The sequence below is a fragment of the Staurois parvus genome, unplaced genomic scaffold (assembly GCF_062004578.1).
Source record: "Staurois parvus isolate SC_StPar_1 unplaced genomic scaffold, SC_StPar_1.0 ptg000066l, whole genome shotgun sequence".
Lineage (NCBI taxonomy): Eukaryota > Metazoa > Chordata > Amphibia > Anura > Ranidae > Staurois > Staurois parvus.
In genome coordinates this window covers 3,793,066-3,811,198 of record NW_028317862.1, presented here as the reverse complement: position 1 = coordinate 3,811,198, position 18,133 = coordinate 3,793,066, and the positions used below count along the sequence as shown (strand labels likewise).

Here is an 18,133-nt window from a genome sequence, read left to right as displayed (position 1 = left end):
TTTATTTCACAAAATTGACATCGAAATCTTGCTAGTTCTAGCAAGCCTATATATTTGCGATTTGTCATTTTTATATAGGCATTCAGCTTCTTCGTCTCAGCCAATTGGAGGAAGCTTTGTATTTATTCAAAGAATACAAAGCTTTCTGTGGCAGACCAAGCAGGGTTCAGCCTGACTCATTTTCATTCTGCAAGTAAGATGGGAAGTTGCCATGCCACTGCTGTATGTAGCTGATGCTACAAGGAGTTTATACAGCACTGACAGCTGCTGCATCTGGTAATAGTTCGTTCAGACCAGCAGACCAGTACATTTCACAAAATGCTGGAGATTCCTTCACAATTACTTGCAAATGTTAATACAATTTTTTTCAGCAATCATAGTTGTTTACTTTTATCGCAAATTACCTAGTTCAAACTTCTACAATGAAGATGCTTTTATTATGTCAGAGTCACCACTGTAATGGACACAACCCTTCCAGCAAATATATACTTTCCATTGTACAAATTAAACATTTTAAAGGCATATAAAACAATATCTTATGGGTTGTTACCTTTTTATCTCCCTGCTTCCTCCTGCGTAGACCTGGCCTATAGTCATCTCCAAAACGCAGGAAGTAGTAGTAGGAAACAAGCCTTTCTATAGGATCCCTAATTACATTGATATAAATAGGCTTCTTCTTGACTCCAAACCTGAAATGTAAAGTTAAAAAGTTAACTAAAGCTGAACCATAGTCATCTAGAGCAGGGGCGGGCAACTGTGACCCTCTAGCTGTTGGTAAACTATAACTCCCATCATGCCTTTGCCTTTGGGAGTCATGCTTGTAACTGTCAGTTTTGCAATGCCTCTTGGGATTTGTAGTTCCACAACAGCTGGAGGGCCACAGTTGCCCACCCCTGATCTAGAGGATTCTATGTAATGCTTCTGGACTTTTTTTCCTCTGAAAATGTCACCCAAGTTTATTCTTTGAGGCTTTGCAGCTTACGCATGTATTTGCAAACGTGTGCTAACTAAACCCATTTTAACGCATACTGTTAGACAGGCTAATTGGGTTTGTTTGCAAGCTGGTTGGTAAGTTGAGCTTGGAATTTTTCTCTTTTATTGTTTGACATGCGTCGCCCTACCATGGGCTCCTTGCTGTGAAGGCCAGTTATAGACTGGGGCAGTGGCCATTTTTTTGTACTGTTGACATGTTTATTCTTTACTTACTGTAATACAGACACTGTTCCAGGGAAGGGTTTATTCTTTACTTGCTGTAATACAGACACTGTTCCAGGGAAGGGTTTATTCTTTACTTGCTGTAATACAGACACTGGTCCAGGGAAGGGAATTGGGAATACACACTGCACGGTTTACTCCTGTAATGTTGCTATAGATAAGAGATGGTGTACCAGTGGCTGCAGAGTTCTAAATTACAGGGGGTCTGCATATCAGTGGCCAGACTTTCCCTTGCTGCTGTATACAAGTTTCAAAAGGGGAAACTGCAAGTGATTTAAAAAAAAAAAAAAAAAAAATTACAACATAACTGGCCATCACAAATATAATTCTACTGGGGTGGCTACAGATCAACTTTAAGAGTAGCAAAGACTAACCCCCACCTTTTGCATGGTGTTACACTCGTATTCAGGTCCATGATACGTAGTTTCTAACCACTTAAATACCATGTCAAATCTGACACTTCTCACATACATGTAAAAATCTAAATTTTTTGCTATATATATTTATTTCTTTTTTGCAGAGGCCCTAGAGAATAAAATTGTGGGTGTTGCATGGTATTTCACAATGGATTTTCAAACACAATTGTTTTGGAAAAAAATTTACTTTTATGAATCTTATTGCACACAAACACTATATAATACCCAATGTAAACATGGTAAAATAGAAAAGATGATGTTACGCTGATTAAATAGATACCTGACATGTCACGCTTTAAAATTGCGCAGCATGGTGCAAAGCTACGGTACCTAAAATCTCAATAGGTGACACTTGAAACTCCTCTATAGGTTGCCAGTTTATTAGATCTCAAATCTCTCCTCTGGCCTACAGTTCAGCTGATCAGACTCCAATCAGTCGGATTGGCAGCTTTCTTGGCCACTAACGGCCAGGTGTACAAAGACCTGAAACTAGAAGTGATGAAATCCTCATCACTTCCATTTTCTGGAGTCACAGACCAACCGCAGTTCCTCTCTCTCTGTGTAGTGCTGTTGTTGCTGCTAGTCAGAGTGGTCCTTACTCCCCGATCCAATGGGAAAGGTGGCGGGCCTCCTGATGCCCACAGGAGTGACCGAGTGGCAGTTCAGCCATTCTAATCACTACTGGGTAAAAGCCCATTGCCAGCTGTAAATTTTGATTCTGGGATGACGGCTGCAGGTGAAGGCATCTTCCCAGTATAACCACTTCACTTCCAGCTGTCCACTCAAGTGGTTAATGAAACAAGTATGTGATCCTTGTAAGTGTAGTCCACTGACACTTTCTCCAGCTCTCTAACTGAAATGCATATCTTTGTATGGACAGAGATCTGGAGAAAGAGTCTACAGGAGCATAGCATTGCACCTGCGATCCACTGATAGCTGTTGCAAAGCTTTGCAAAAAAAATAATAAATACCCTTTTTTCCTGAAAATATATGTGTATTTATTATTTTTTTTTTTTTTAAAAAAAGGTGGACTCAGCTTTTAAAGCAGTAGCTAGATAAATTGATAGAAAGGGAGATAGCAAGCAACTGATCTAGAGATTGGGTAGAAATAATTGAAGGATAAGTTTACCTTTCGTAACGTTACACCCATATTCAGGGTGTAACATATAACATGTTACGAATTGACCGGCCCCCCACAGCCCTCCGATCCTCCATTGTGACAACTAGCTGAGATCTTTCCTCCCACTAGCTGTCACAATTCTTTTAAAAACATGGTCATGCGGGGCCCTGCCTACCCAGCCACGTCACACATTCACAGTGTTCTGTGAATGAATAAGCAAGTCCCTGCAGCCTTTGCAGTTGTCAGCTTGTAGTTCTCAATGAACTAACATGTTGCTGTGGAGCGCTGTGGTAGTTCACCAAGTCTTCCTGTTAGAATGTATCTGCTTACGTGTACGATGTACGTGCATACAGATACAGTGACAGGTCTGCAGGAGATCTGCTGATCGCTGGTGCAATGCTTTAGAGGCTCCAGAAACAACATAAAACATGCACATTTTTTTACCAGCAAAAAAAAATAAAATAAAATAAAATGTGTATTTATTATATTTTGTTAAAAGGTGAACTTATCCTTTAGGTAGATCTCCCGTTCAAAAGCAGTCAATTGGATATGACATATGGAAAAAAGGCTGATGACATTATATTAGGAAAAGTTATGTTTAATTTGTGTTTTTTTTTTTTATATGGTCGAATTTATACTGCGCAGAGAGCTATCGCAAATAAGCTATTAACAGTCATTGCCTTCCCCCAGTTTAAGCACTAGAGGGCACTGTGTTCTAACATCTATACTGGATTTCTGCTGATAGTCTGAATCATTCTGCAGTGCATTGTAGCCCCCCTGAAGTAACAAAAGATTAGCTTACGATGGCACATTTGTAAGTCTCAGATGTGGTAGAAATCTACCATGCTGGGATAAGATTTACAAAAAAAAAAAAAAAAAAGAGAGAGACAAAAGGAAAAGGGAAAATTAAGAATAAAAGCCATACTTCGCAAAGTCCAAATAGGAAATGTGTCCATGGTAGAAGCCCGGTTTCATTTCCCTCCAGGAGCTTACATTCTTGACAAATCGCATCTGGAAAAAAAATAAAATGATTAGGATATCAATTTTGGGATTAGAAGATCATAGCAGCCAGGCAGGATGCAAATGACTTATTTACAGAATCTGGATCAGGCTGTATTACATGATGTATTGCTGATCCGAAGCACGGGATCTGCTATAAAACAGCGGTGGAAGGGAAAAGTGGAATGTTGCTGATGGCAACCAACCTCCAGCTTACATTTTCTGACATGAAGTGCATGCAAATAAGCTTTCACTAAAGGAGAAATGACTCCTGGGTAAATGCTATTGTTACACAGTAGGGCTTATGCATTTGTTTTATAGGCTTGCCATGTAAATGTGTCATTTATCTAGAAGGCAGATTTCCTTTTGGAGAGATTTATTGACCAATAATTCCAGGAAACTATTGCCTGAAGTTTTCCTTTTTTTATTTCTTATGCCAGTAATGTCACTACTTTGGCACTTTGTTGGCTTGTCGAACCTGCCTGCTCCTTGCTAACGAGGTTCAGCAGAGAAGTATATGTGGTTTGTTCAAGTCAACTCCGGGAAGCAATGTTCTGCAGCTCAGGAGGGTGGGGGGTATTAGGGTAACATTTATTCCTTTTTACCTTTGTGGTATCCTTCACTAGATATACTGATGCAAAAGCTCAGCTCTCCCTGCTGTTCAGCCTTTGCCCACATACTGCACTCGGAATTAAAGTGTTACAAAACCCCGGACCCTGCATTCACTATATCTGGTCTCCCACAGTACACACAACATGGAAATGCAATGATTTTAGTAAATAACCACATGGAAGAAAAATATATTTTAAATATATTTTAAAAATATTCTTCCCAAATATATTGCCATATATTTGAAATGCTATAATTTTGACCATATTCAATGTATTTCAATAAAAAAAAAATTACGCTGAAATGCGTTTTTATTACAAAATATATGAAAAATATTTTTAACCCCTTGGCGCCGGCGCCTCCTGGCCTTTGAAGGGTTTCAGAAGCCGGGAGGCGGGGCAGGGTTTTAGGGTCATGTGACTGCCGTGATTCGCTATCACATGATCGGGAAAGGTTCCGATCGAAAGAGATCAGGACCTTTCCGTGAGTACAGGACATGTGCGCTAGGAGCGCGCAGGGTGCGTGCTCTCAGCACATATGTTTTTCTTAATTGTACGCAAATGTGCGGCCGCTCGGCATCAAGGCCCAGACGCCGGGAGGCCGCATATTTGCGTGTGGCCGGCGCAAAGGGGTAAAACATACATTTCAAATATACTGTATGTCTTTAAAAATAAAAATCTACATTTTTGGAATGAATTTACAAATATGTTAAAATGACTTTTTTATATGTTAAAAAAAACATCTGAAGAATATATTTTAAAAAATATATATTTCTTAAATATATTCTTCAGATTTTTTAGTACATATTAAAAAGTAATTTTAACATTTTTTTACATATATTTGAAATGTATGTTTAAAAATATTTCTCATATATTCTGTAATAAAAACGCATTTCAACATGATATATATATAGATATATATAGATATATATATATATAGAGAGAGAGAGAGAGAGAGAGAGAGAGAGAGAGAGAGAGAGAGAGAGAGAGAGAATATGGCCAAAATTGTAGCATTTCAAATATATGCCAATATATTTGGGTAGAATATTTAAAATATATTTTTCTTCCATATGGATATAAACTGCTAGATACCTTTTCACCTCAGCAGTTAGTTAAAGCACTGGTTAAAGCTTGTAGGAGGAGATATATTTCTGCTCTAGGAGGATGTGAAACCTCTGACCCTCTGTCTGGACAGTGCTGATTGGCCCTGTGCTGATCACATGCACCCTCCCAAGAAAAAAAAAAACTCTAGCAATACCCACCAAACTGAGCATGTGACCACGGGTTCAGTCTGTATCAGGTGGTCATTTCAACAAGAGGAGGGGCAGAAAAGGAAGGATCCAACAGCTTTTTTTACACAAAGCAGAGGATGAACCCCTTAGGTTCCACAGTGAGTAGAACAAGCATGCTTTACTGCATATACAGACTGATTTTACTGTTGTGGGTTTAGTAACACTTTAAAGCAATTAGCCCAACAGAAATCAATGGAGATTTCCTGACATTTCAACATGTTACACAGTGAAAGGGCTGGAAGCATGCAGGGAGACGGTGACAGCAAGGAGAGAGGAGACCATGCAGTGGTTTCAATGACAGATGCCCTGGAGGTAGGTGTCTTTCCCCCTGCACCCCTGAAAGCTGATCATTCCTGGAGGTTTTTCAAAAAAACAGAGATCCAGGGCGGGCGCTGCTGATCTCTCACATCAGCGTGGGTAATGGAGCCAGCTTGAGGCGCATCCAAGATGGCCGCCGAGCGGAAGTGACGTCAAGACGTTGTTGGGAATCGTCCAAGCTGGCTCCATTACCCACGCTGATGTGAGAGATCAGCAGCGCCTGCCCTGGATCTCGGCTCCCGGTTACTGCGCTTGCCGTCCTCTCTTCCTCCTGTGGGACCCGCCTAGAGCGCCAGCCTTGTAATACTTTGGCACTGCAACCATCCACCTGTGAGGTGCAGCACAGATGACGTCTTCCTCCTTATATTTGATGCCTGATATCTACCCACGTTTTGTGAGTTTTTATAATCTTGTGTGCAATAAATTGTTATAATCCTACTGCACTTAGTCTGGCGCACTTCTCTCTCTTCTCTAGGATTTATATTGCGCCAACAGTTTGCTCAGCGCTTTACAATATAAAGGGAGACAATACAACAGAAATAATTTGGTTATTAGCTGAAGGCGGGATAGGCTTGCCTGAAGAGATAGGTTTTCAGAGGTCGCCTAAAAATGGGCAGAGTAGGTGATAGTCGGATAGATTGGTGTAGAGAGTTCCAGAGGATGGAGGAGGCTCTGCAGAAGTCCTGGAAACGAGCATGGGAGGAGGAGACAAGGGAGCTAGAGAGCGGAGAGGACGGTTTGGGTGATATTTGGAGAATTTTACTGGTACCAAAACACTTTATTCAAACCTAAAGTCACATACATGAGTTAGTGCCAATCTGTACAGAGTAGTAGATTAAAGTTCCAAATGGAAAGAAAGATACAACATACGGGTTGTCAGAATGATATAGTTGCACAGATCAATATATAGCATAAGAGTGTGCACAACGAAGAGCTGTCTAGAACAGCATAGAGACTAGGGTAGACATGAAATGCGTCCCATAGCTTACAGCTATATATTGTGTGTATCGATAGATGGTCAATGTGCTAATCCTAGAAGATCAAATGTCAACCATGTAGTATGGAAGAGGCTGGCAGGGCCACGGGTTCTGATAGAGAAATCAACATGTAAGCAAGGAAAGAAAAATGAGGAAGAGACAAATAGAGGGGCAGAGAGAAGGGGAAGGCAAGAGGATTCTGCCATAGAGGGCATTCAGCTTGTTCCCGGAAATCGGGAGGCAAGAGGGGAAGCAGGGAGCCCCCAGGTCGTAGTTGGAGCAAGTGTGTAGTACAGTGAGAGAACGGCTGGTAATTGAGCCAGGGTTGCCATATTGAAAAGAATTGATCATGTTTGTCCTCCAGTACTGCATTTAATTTTTTGTTGTTAAAGGTACCTGAACTTTTTTATGACATGATGCACTCAACTAAAAACGTGCAATTTCCCTTGCTGCCAGGTAGCGGATTTGCCCTGTTGGGGCCTAATTCTGCCATCTGTACATAAGGCAGGTAACCAGCAAAACATTCACTACTGGCAAATGTGATGCTTGGCTTAAATTGGTTGTAAAGCCTGAAGAGTTTTTACCTTCATACATTCTCTGCATGAAGGTAAAAAAACCTCCAGTATGCAGTGATGAGGGAACAAGAGCGAGCTGAGCCCCATTTTATGCTTCTTATGGACACACAGAGCAGGGGTTAGGAGCGACCATGCACAAGTGCCCCAATAGCAATCGGCCTGCTATGGGGGCACTCGGCAGGGGGGAGGAGGCCTGACTGCAGGTAGCGGAGGAGGAGGATCGGAGGTGTGCAAAACCATTACACAAAGCACGTACTGCAAGTATATCATGTTTGATATTTTCAAAAATTAGGCCTTTAGCATCACTTTAACCTCTTGTTGCCGGATCCTCCCAGCCCTTTAAGAGTTTCAGAAGCTGGGAGGCGGGCGGGGTTTAGGGTCATGTGACCTCCGTGATTTGCCATCACATGATCGGAAAAGGTCCCGATCGCAAGGGGAGATCGGGACCTTTCCGTGAGTCGCGGACGTGTGCTGGGAGCGTGCAGGGCGCGCGCTCTTAGCACATATGTATTTTCTAACGGAATGCAAATATGCAGCCACTCGGCATCAAAGCCCGGACGTCGAGAGGCCGCATATTTGTGTGCGCTCGGCGTCAAGGAGTTAAAAAAAAAATAAAATGTACTTTAAAGAGTCAGTATGTTTCTCCATACCAAAGCCTCTCAAATTTTATTTACACCCTGGTGTGCTGCAATAGACGTTGCCACTAAAGGGAGCTCTTGGAAGACAGTAAAGGGCTGCCCATCTGATCCGGTGATGAACAGGATGTAAAAAAAAGGAATTGGGAAGCTGCAGGCTGCAAGAATCATATTTTTAAAGAAGGTAGAGCCGCAAGTACTGTAGTTTTCAGGGTATACGGAAAAAAACTGCACATTAAGTGCAAAAAAAAAAAAAGGAAACAAAAATCAAAACTACCAGAAAATTTCCTGCTTTGCCATACCCTTGAAAGTCTATTCACTATATTAAAGAATATGTAAAAGCAACATTTCATATTGCTAATATGTGCCTGCTGTACCATGTACACGTATGAAAAGTATCATGTTCTCTTTGTATTGCTTCCATTGTGTGAAATCCTTAGAGGGACTGGCAGTAACACCGTTTCCCTATTAAAAACTGACCACGCTAGGCATGACAGCATGCCATGGTCCGTTCTCTAGCTATGCTGGGAACTCCGTCTGCTCTCCTCCAATGATCAGACTCATCTTGACAAACCCTTCTACATAGCCATTCACTGGGAAGATCAGTCTGCGGCTGTTTCTCCTCCCTCGCCTATCTATGCAGCTGAGAAGAGAGGAAATGTGATCACTTATAAAAAAAAAAAAAAAGGGAAATGTATTTATAATGTTTTTTAGATGTATATACACACGTTTGCCTTTCACTTCTATTTTAAACTGAATGGGTTGTTTTACAAGGTGAGGGTTTACAATCACTTTAGGTTCTTTGTGGCATACATGTGTCTCTATTTTTACACTCTACACTGAAAATAATTCCAGCTGTCATTTTTTCATTGGCAATGAATGCTGAAACATGTCACAGGTAAGCAACTGCACTCAGCTGGTGGTAGTGTAGCAGCATGTTAGCCATTACCGCTCCTGTGAACACCAGCTGAGTTCAGGGCCGTGGGCTGTGACAAAGTGACTTGGCTTCTAAAACACCTCTTGCATGGGAAATCTGCTTTCCTTACAAAAAAATTCACTGGAAAATAAAATGACATATGTGATTAGAGCACCTTCTGATGTAATTATTTACATCCTTAAATGATATGCAAAAAGATGTGTGTTGGGGACAGAATTACAAATTGTAACCCACGTCATTAAAATTATTACTCTTGAGTGGATGCTGGAAAATCTGTGAGTTCTCAGAGCAGCTGGTCCAAGGCAATCATATACAGTCATTTTAAAGTGCGTACCCTTTAACACACCAAACAATACTAAAACCAACCAATAGGGGCGCTGTATAATTGTGAATATTCTAATAGACACAGTGCTCCAAACTTTTATAGTGAAGCGAACACCATTATACAGATGTGAACAATTATACTCATCGGTCCATAAGCAAATAATCAAAGACCTGTGATGAAAACTTATTATAATCAGGTAGTTCTATAAGGTGACAGGTCACTTCCTCCGTGGCAACTTGGTCACAATATAGGACTTCCTTATTATAAGTTTTCATCACAAGACTTTGCTTATTTGTTTTTGGACATACGAGTAGAATTGTCCACGTGTGTACTGTATATGGTGTTAGTTTCACTATATAAGTGTGAAGCACTGTAACTATTAGAATATTCACAATTCTACAGCGCCCCTACTGGTCAGTTTGGGAAAATGTAAGTGTAGGGGTTACACTTTTTAAGGGTTTAGGGCAGGGGTAGGGAACCTGTCGCAGGACTACAAGCTCCATCATGCCTCTGCAAGTCATAGCTGTAACTGTCAGTTTTGTAACGTTGCAATGCCTCATGGGAAATGTAGTTCCACAACAGCTAGAGAGCTGCAGGTTGCCTACCCCTGGTTCAGTGGATTTATAATGGAGTGGCACAAGATTCATTGGTATCATAGATCACCAAATAGTATTGTAACGTTTACCGACACCTAAAATGAAAAAAAAAATAAATAAAAAGTGACAATTCATTAGCCTTCATGGAATTCTATTTATTGTATCATGTTGCTCTTGAAACTAAGTCCTCATGAACACTGGATGTTTTTACAGCGTCTGTTTTTGGCTTTTGATGTTTTTTTTCTACAGCCTGTAAACCCCCCAGCATGTTATCCTATGTGTCCATGCATGCATAGACGGTAATCAATGTTTTTTTGGCTGAGAAAAAAAACCCAGGACTATAGTGGGTTTCTAGAGGAGTTTTGTAGCTGTAAAAACGCTCTAACGCTGAAAAACGCAACAAAATTCGGTAAATCGTGGCAAACCAGCGTTTTTGGACTATATTTTACTAAAATAAAATAAAAATATTTTGGGGGGGGGGGGGGGGTTCAAAAAAAATTCTAAAAACCACAAACGCCAAAAAACATGGCAAAACGCTGGTACAGAAAAGCTGAAAAACTCACATTTTCAACATGACTTTACAAGGCCAACCATGGCACCACCTGCCTGGAGTTTGCATGGGTTTCCTCCAGGTACTCTGGTTTCCTCCCACACTCCAAAGACATGCTGGTAGGTTAATTGGTTCCTGTCTAAATTGTCCCTAGTATGTGTGTGTATGAATGTAAGTTAGGGACCTTAGATTGTACGCCCCTTGAGGGTTAGAGACTGATGTGAATGTACAATATATATGTAAAGTGCTGCGTAAATTGATGGCGCTATATAAGTACCTGAAATAAATAAATAAGGCTGGCATTACCAGCGTTATTAAAATGCCCAGTGTGAATGGAGCCTAAACGTCTCTCCAGAGCTGGCACACACGGTCATCAATCAACTTGGTGTAACTCATTTGTGCTGTTTAGTCCTCATGCACGCTGGACGTCTTTACAGCTGCAATTTTTGGCTTTTGGTGTCTTTTTCTACAGCCAGTAAACTCCCCAGGATGTTATACTATATGTCCATGCACACCTAGGCTGTAATCAGCATTTTTTGGCAAGGGCGTTTTTTGACTGGAAAATCCCCCCCTGAACTAGTGGATTTCTAGAGGAGTTTTTTTTAGCTATAAAAACTTTCTGGCGCTGAAAAAAGTGGCAAAATGGCATTTTGGGGCATTTTTTTTAACAAATATTTTTTTTTGTGTGTAAAAAAATGCTTAAAACTGCAAAATGCGGAAAAACACGGCTAAACGCTAATGCAAAAACACTAAAAAAAACACTAAAAACTCGCATTTTTAACGAGACTGTACAGAGCTAACGCTACCAGGGTTATTAAAACACCCAGTCTGCATGGAGCCCGATAATCATCATGATTTACATTTTACTTTTTGCATTCCCCTGTACGTTTGCAGGCAGAAGAAATGTAGCACCATTACTGTTCCCCGTATGGTGTGTCCCCTACAAAGATCAGTGCAAGGGCATGCTATATGATCTGCAATAAAGGAACAAAGAACACTGAGGTGGCAGTCAAGGATATGCCACACAACTGTCTTTTTTTTTGCATTATAAAAAAAACTAATAAAGTAAACAATATTTTGGAACAACTGACTATAGACTATTAAAAGTAGCTAGCAGGGCCTTGAAGCTGAATGTGGTTATGAAGCTTAAACATTTTTTTACCTTAACGCATTACTTGCATTAAAGTGGTTGTAAACCCTCACATATACCAAGGGAAGTGACTGGCCTAACATGATATACAGAGATTAAACAAATACTCCTACAGAAGTTGTACCTGTTTATCTACAGTCATCTTTCCCCTATATCCATTCAAAGTGCAGAATTTATACAGGATCTCTCACTTCCTGTTACCTGAGAGAGGAGAGTTCTGAGAGCTAATTGGAGGGATGGGACACCCCCCCTTCTACACAGCTCACAGGGACAGAACTGAGGCTGTCAATCTGCTGGAAGTCCCTCCCCAGTCACCATTTTTCTCTTGGTGTCAGGAAAACTTCTCAAAAGTGATTCATTCTTATAGCAGAGAAACAAAGCAGCAGACTGGATGTTGCAGTCCACGGCTGTGTTCCAGTGAATGCCTCGAAGCAGCCAGCCTCCTCCGTACACGCAAGCTATGCATCCTGACTTCTCCAGCATCCTACCCTCGTGGAATGGCGGTTCAGTTATTTACAATTATTGACAAGCCTGTTTATTTTACATACATGTGAGTTGCCTAGCCTAAAGTTTTTAAAAAGTCTACACTCAGCGGCACTGTTTTCTCTCCTCAAACTTCCCAGTCTCAAAGGCTTTGTTAAGGCAGCGAGAGCCATTGGATCCCATTGCTGTCAGTCAATTCCTGTCACAAGGGAGCAGGGGCGAGGCCAAGCCACGCTGTCTGCGTCTACAGACACAGGCAGCATGGCTCAGGATCCAGCCTGCAGGAAGTGCTTCCTATGGTGGCACACCGAGAAGAAGTGGAGTCAGAAGCACCAGCAGGGGATCCGAGAAAACGATGTTCGGGGCCACGCAATTCTACTGCACAGAGCAGGTAAGTATAAACCTGTTGACCATTTAATAAAAAAAAGAGTTTACAATCACTTGAAGGTTATGTAATGGAATTTTTTTTTACATAGTTACAATAGTAAGTAACTGTGTATGTAACTACTGCGCTGCTGCGTTAAATACACTGGATATAAAAAGTCTGCACACCCCTGTTAAAATGTCAGGTTTCTGTGATGTAAAAAAATGAGACAAAGATAAATAATTTCAGAACTTTTTCCACCTTTAATGTGACCTATAAACTGTACAACTCATCTGAACAACAAACTGAACTCTTTTAGGTGGAGGGAAGTAAAAATAAAAAACAAAGTGTGCACACCCTTAAACTAATACTTTGTTGAAGCACCTTTTGATTTTATTCCAGCACTCAGTCTTTATGGGTATGAGTCTATCAGCATGACACATCTTGACTTGGCAATATTTGCCCACTCTTCCTTGCAAAAACACTCCAAATCTGTCAGATTGTAAGAGCACCTCCTGTACACAGCCCTCTTCAGATCACCCCACAGATTTTCCATCAGATTCAGGTCTTGGCTCTGGCTGGGCCATTCCAGAACTTTAATTTTCTTCTGGTGAAGCCATTCCTTTGTTGATTTGGATGTATGCTTTGGGTTGTTGTGATGCTGAAAGATGAAGTTCCTCTTCATGTTCAGCTTTCTAGCAGAAGCCTGAAGGTTTTGTGCCAATATTGACTGGTATTTTCAACTGTTCATAAGTCCCTCTACCTTGACTAAGGACCTAGTTCCAGCTGAAGAAAAACAGCCCCAAAGCATGATGCTGCCACCACCATGCTTCATTGTGGGTATGGTGTTCTTTTGGCGATGTGAAGTATTGTTTTTACGCCAAATATATCTTTTGGAATTATGGCCAAAAAGTTCAGCCTTGGCTTCATCAGACCATCACACATTTTCCCACATGCTTTTGGCAGACTTAAGATGTGTTTTTGCAAGATTTAGCCGGGCTTGGATGTTTTTTTCATAAGAAAAGACTTCCATCTTGCCACTCTACCCCATAGCCCAGACATATGAAGAATATGGGACTATGTTGTCACATGTACCACACAGCCAGTACTTGCCAGATATTCCTGCAGCTCCTTTAATGTTGCTGTAGGCCTCTTGGCGGCCTCCCAGACCAGTTTTCTTCTCATCTTAAACATTTTGGAGGGACGTCCAGTTCTTGGTAATGTCACTGTTGCGCCATATTTTCTCCATTTGATGATGACTGTCTTCACTGTGTTCCGAGGTATATCTAATGCCTTGGAAATTCTTTTGTACGTTCTCCTGACTGATAACTTGTAGGATGCAACTAAGAAAATGTCAGGAAAGACCTACTAGAACAGCTGAACTTTATTTGGGGTTAATCAGAGGCACTTTAAATGATGGCAGGTGTGTACTGACTCTTATTTAACATGATTTTGAATGTGATTGCTTCATTCTGAACACAGCTACATCCCCAGTTATACGAGGGTGTGCACACTTATGCAACCACATTAGTTTTTTTTTATGCTTACTCCCCCAAAAGATTTCAGCTTGTTTTTCAATTGAGTTGTACAGTTTATAGGTCACATTAAAAGGTGGAAAAAGTTCTGAAATGATTTATTTTTGTGTAATTTTTTTACATCACAAAAACCTGACATTTTAACAGGGGTGTGTAGACTTTTTATATCCACTGTATTTAACGCAGCAGAGCAGTCACCCAGTAGGAAACCTGGAAGCTAGTGGAGATCACATTTTTAGGAGTGGAGTACTATACACGATCTTAGGGGTAGATCACTCACTTTTGGCTCCATAGACTCCTATTAAAAGGGAGCCTGAAAAAATATGAAACTCGTTTTTTGCATGCTCACATTTTAGTCAGTGGAGTAAAAAATAATCCATTCTGCTTTAAAAGTAACTCATGTACCTTTCAGAACTTTAGGCACTGAACTACAGGCGCCTGAATGCTTACAAGTGAACAGAGATGATTTAAAAGCATGGGATTTGGATTCACTTGAGGTGAATAAGTTCGCAGATGAGTTTTTCTTGGATTAGTCAGTTGCTTTTGGTAGGTGTAGGATATTTCTTGCCTGTTTAATACACATACATTTGTATGTTGTTTTTTTTTGGGGGCGGGGGGGGGGGTTCTGTCTCTTCTGTGCTGTATTGAGATGTTGATATGTTTGTTAGTAGGGAGGTCCATATTGGCGGATTAAAACCATTTCTCTCTTTTGGTGCATCTTGGACTCCTCTGGGGACATATAAGTGGATGCTTTTTTATGGGTTTCCCATGATGAAGATACGTCTGGTAAGAACAGCCTAGGCAGGTTAACTGTCAGCACCTGTGGTAGTGAGCCCTTGTAGATAGTCAACTTGGGGTTCCCCAGGGCGCGGAGTCTAAGCCCCAGCCTGCTTCTTCACCAGAGCCCCTGATGGTGGGGATGGACTTGCAGAAAGCCGGGACCAGGTCACGGCCCCCGGGTAGGCCCAGCTGAGGATGAGGAGATGGCTCGCAGAAGCAGAGTACAATGGGAGGAGACAAACGGAAATCCGATAGACTAGCCGAGGTCAGGACAGGCGGAAAACAAGCACAGTCAGAGAACGAAGCCCGGGTCGGTACACGAGTAGTCAATGCCGGATACAGGAGATACCAATACACAGGAGCTCAGACAACTAGGAAGTTGCTCAGGCAAAGTGGCCTAGACTGAGCATGCCTTATATAGGCAGGCAAACAAGGAGGCGGGCCAGGAAGTGATGGAAGGGAAGGAAATAAAACCCAGAGAACAGCAGACGACAGCCATAGGTGAGCACAGACAAACACATGTGAAAGGGATCAGGAACAGCACTGCAGCAAGGAGGTAAGAATACACAAGCAAGAAACTGCAGGCTAACTTGTGACATTAACCTTATAAATCCTACATTTTGTAGGTGTAATCATTAAATATGTATGATTATGATGTATTGATGACTGATATTTTTGTACTTTTGCAAATCAAATTGTTATATTTTAGTTTCTCCTAGTGGCAATTATCTGTAAATCTCCTGAAGAAGCCAGAAACTTGGCGAAACATGTCGAGTGGGATGTGTTGCATTGTGAACTTCAAGCCATATGGAGTATCTTGTTGGTTTTAAATTTCTTATAACTACTAATGTGATGTAGTTTTTTTACATAATAATATGGAATAAAGGTGTCAGGAATGGACTGGCCAGCAATGGTGGGACTCACCTGCCTTTTGATCTGCAGTACCAGGGCTGGCCAGCGGATGCTCCCAGCAATCAGAGACTCAACTTTGCAGCCAGCTAACACCTGGAATTGATTATGCTGGGGTATTTAAGGGATGGCCAGACCCACAGACTCTGCCTTGGTGTTGTGTTTGTCCTGGGCCCTGTATCCTGTTTCTGTCCTGCATCCTGTTTCTGAACCGCTGCTGACTTCTCCTGCTCTGATCCCGGCTCGCTCCTGACCATCCCTCTGCCTGACCCTCTGTACCACGCTGCTTGCTACCTGTTCTGATCCCTGGCTTGTGACCCTGACCATCCCTCTGCCTGACCCTCTGTACTACGCTGCTTGCTACCTGCTGAACCTGGCCTGTGACCCCGACCAATCTCCGCTTGCTCCTCCTGTACCTACCTGCCCTATTGATATTGACCCGGCCTGCCTGACGACGCTTGCTTGTATGTACTGTTATCTGTGGGTGGTTGGTTTGGTTTGGTTGCACTGTATTATGTTTTAGTATTGCACTGCGTTTATGTTTGTATTGTTAGTGTTAATAAATTATATTGTTTATAACATATCTGAGGTCTGCGTTTCCCTGCGTCAGCCACACACCTCTGGTCACACCTGGGAGCCCTGACAAAAGGTTTATATGTGTTTAGTACTATATCAAATATTTGAAGTCTGTTGAGCACCTCAAAAATCCCCTCCTCTCTGTATCTTACTATATGGGATGTGGTGCTAGCTGATCTCCAGCCCACCTGAAACAAATGGGATTTGGATTGTTGAGCGTTTTTGGAGCTTTGAGCTTCAAGTTGCAAAACACTCGGGAGTGAATGAGGGCTAAAACAGCAAATGACAGAGTCCCCCCAACTTATTGGCATCAAGACACAGGCTAGAAGTACTGACAGATGTGTATCTTGTGTAATACTGTTCACGGGCACTAAGGGAGAGAAGACAGGGATAGTTTAGGTAGGATAGGAATTCTAATTCACTTTTTTTTTTTGTTTAAATTAAAGCTGCAACTACTATTTAAATGTGCACAGTGATCAAGACAATAAAGCACTACACTTCAACCCCAAACCTATCCCTAAGGCTACTTTCACAATGAACGTTTTAAGCGAATTTTTTTTAAAGGACATGTGACACATAAATCACAACAAAAATGCAACGCAGGTGCATTTTGCCACGTTTTCCATTGATTACAATGGGGAGGTGCGTGTTTGGTGGGTTTTTTTTTACCGCATCAAATGGATCAGTGTGAAAGCAGTCCAACTGCAAAGCATACTTTGGTTAGAATAGGCATCCATGCACACTAGTCAGCTGAAAAAAATGCCACAACCTTTGGCAAGGAAAAGCGGCATAAAAAATGCTCCTAGTAGCTCGTATTGCACAACAGTTTGAGGGTTTAAAAGCATTTGCTTTTATAAGAGTTGTTTTCCCCAAAACATTCTACTATAATCAATGTACACTTAAAAACGCTGAGCACTCATACAAGCTGAGTTTATGCATTCAGGTGATTTTTAGTGTGCATGGACATCTAGGGTTTGATTTACTAAAGGCAAAAAAATCTGTGCACTCTGCAAGTGCAGTTGTTCTAGAACAGCAGTCACTAAATGGTGGACCGCGGTCCTAGAATGGCCCCAACAGCGCTCCCTTCTGGAACGCCGGCACGCAATGACAGATCCACTGCTTAGCAGGGCAGTCGATCATGTGTGCGCCCCGCCCCTTGCAGCTCACTGTCCCTCCGACTCCCGCTCCCTGCCTCTACACAAGCATCCTTCAACAAGGATCCTGGCACAGCTCCTGTCTGCCCTCAAGGTAGCGTGTAGTCTTACAGGGGCACTCTGATGGGCACATTTAATGTTAAAGGGTCATGCTGATGGGCACATTTAATAAGGTGCACTCTGATGGGCACAACATAGAATGTGCCCATCAGAGTGCCCCTTATGTTGTGTTAAGGGGCACTCTGACAGGCCCATTTTATGTTAAGGGGCACTCTGATGGGCACAACATAGAATGTGCCCATTAGAGTGCCCCTTAATATAAATGTGCCCATCAGAGTGCCCCTTATTTTGTGTTAAGGGGCACTCAGACGGGCCCACTTTATGTTAAGGGGCACTCAGACGGGCCCACTTTATGCTAAGGGACACTCTGACGGGCACATTTTATGTTAAGGAGCATTTTGGCGGAGCCACTTTATGTTAAGGGGAACTCTGACGGGCACATTTTATCTTAAGGGGCACGTTATGTCAAGGGGGCACAAATGGGCACATACTGTAAAAAGGGGAACTCTGATGGGGAATATGATGGAAAGGGGCACCCTGATGGGAATACCTGATGTAA

The 18,133-nt window shown here is 41.9% G+C and overlaps 1 protein-coding gene across 1 annotated transcript in view; it reads right to left on the bottom strand.

Annotated features, from left to right (window-relative positions):
* HS2ST1 (heparan sulfate 2-O-sulfotransferase 1) overlaps window positions 1–18,133 on the bottom strand; it is a 283,515-nt gene that overhangs the window by 39,529 nt on the left and 225,853 nt on the right. The window contains exons 3-4 of the mRNA XM_089668902.1: window positions 3,677–3,762; window positions 551–689 (exon numbers count right to left, since the gene is read on the bottom strand). Of these exons, the coding sequence (XP_089525028.1) occupies window positions 551–689; window positions 3,677–3,762 (225 nt within the window). The remainder of the gene's footprint in view (window positions 1–550; window positions 690–3,676; window positions 3,763–18,133) is intronic.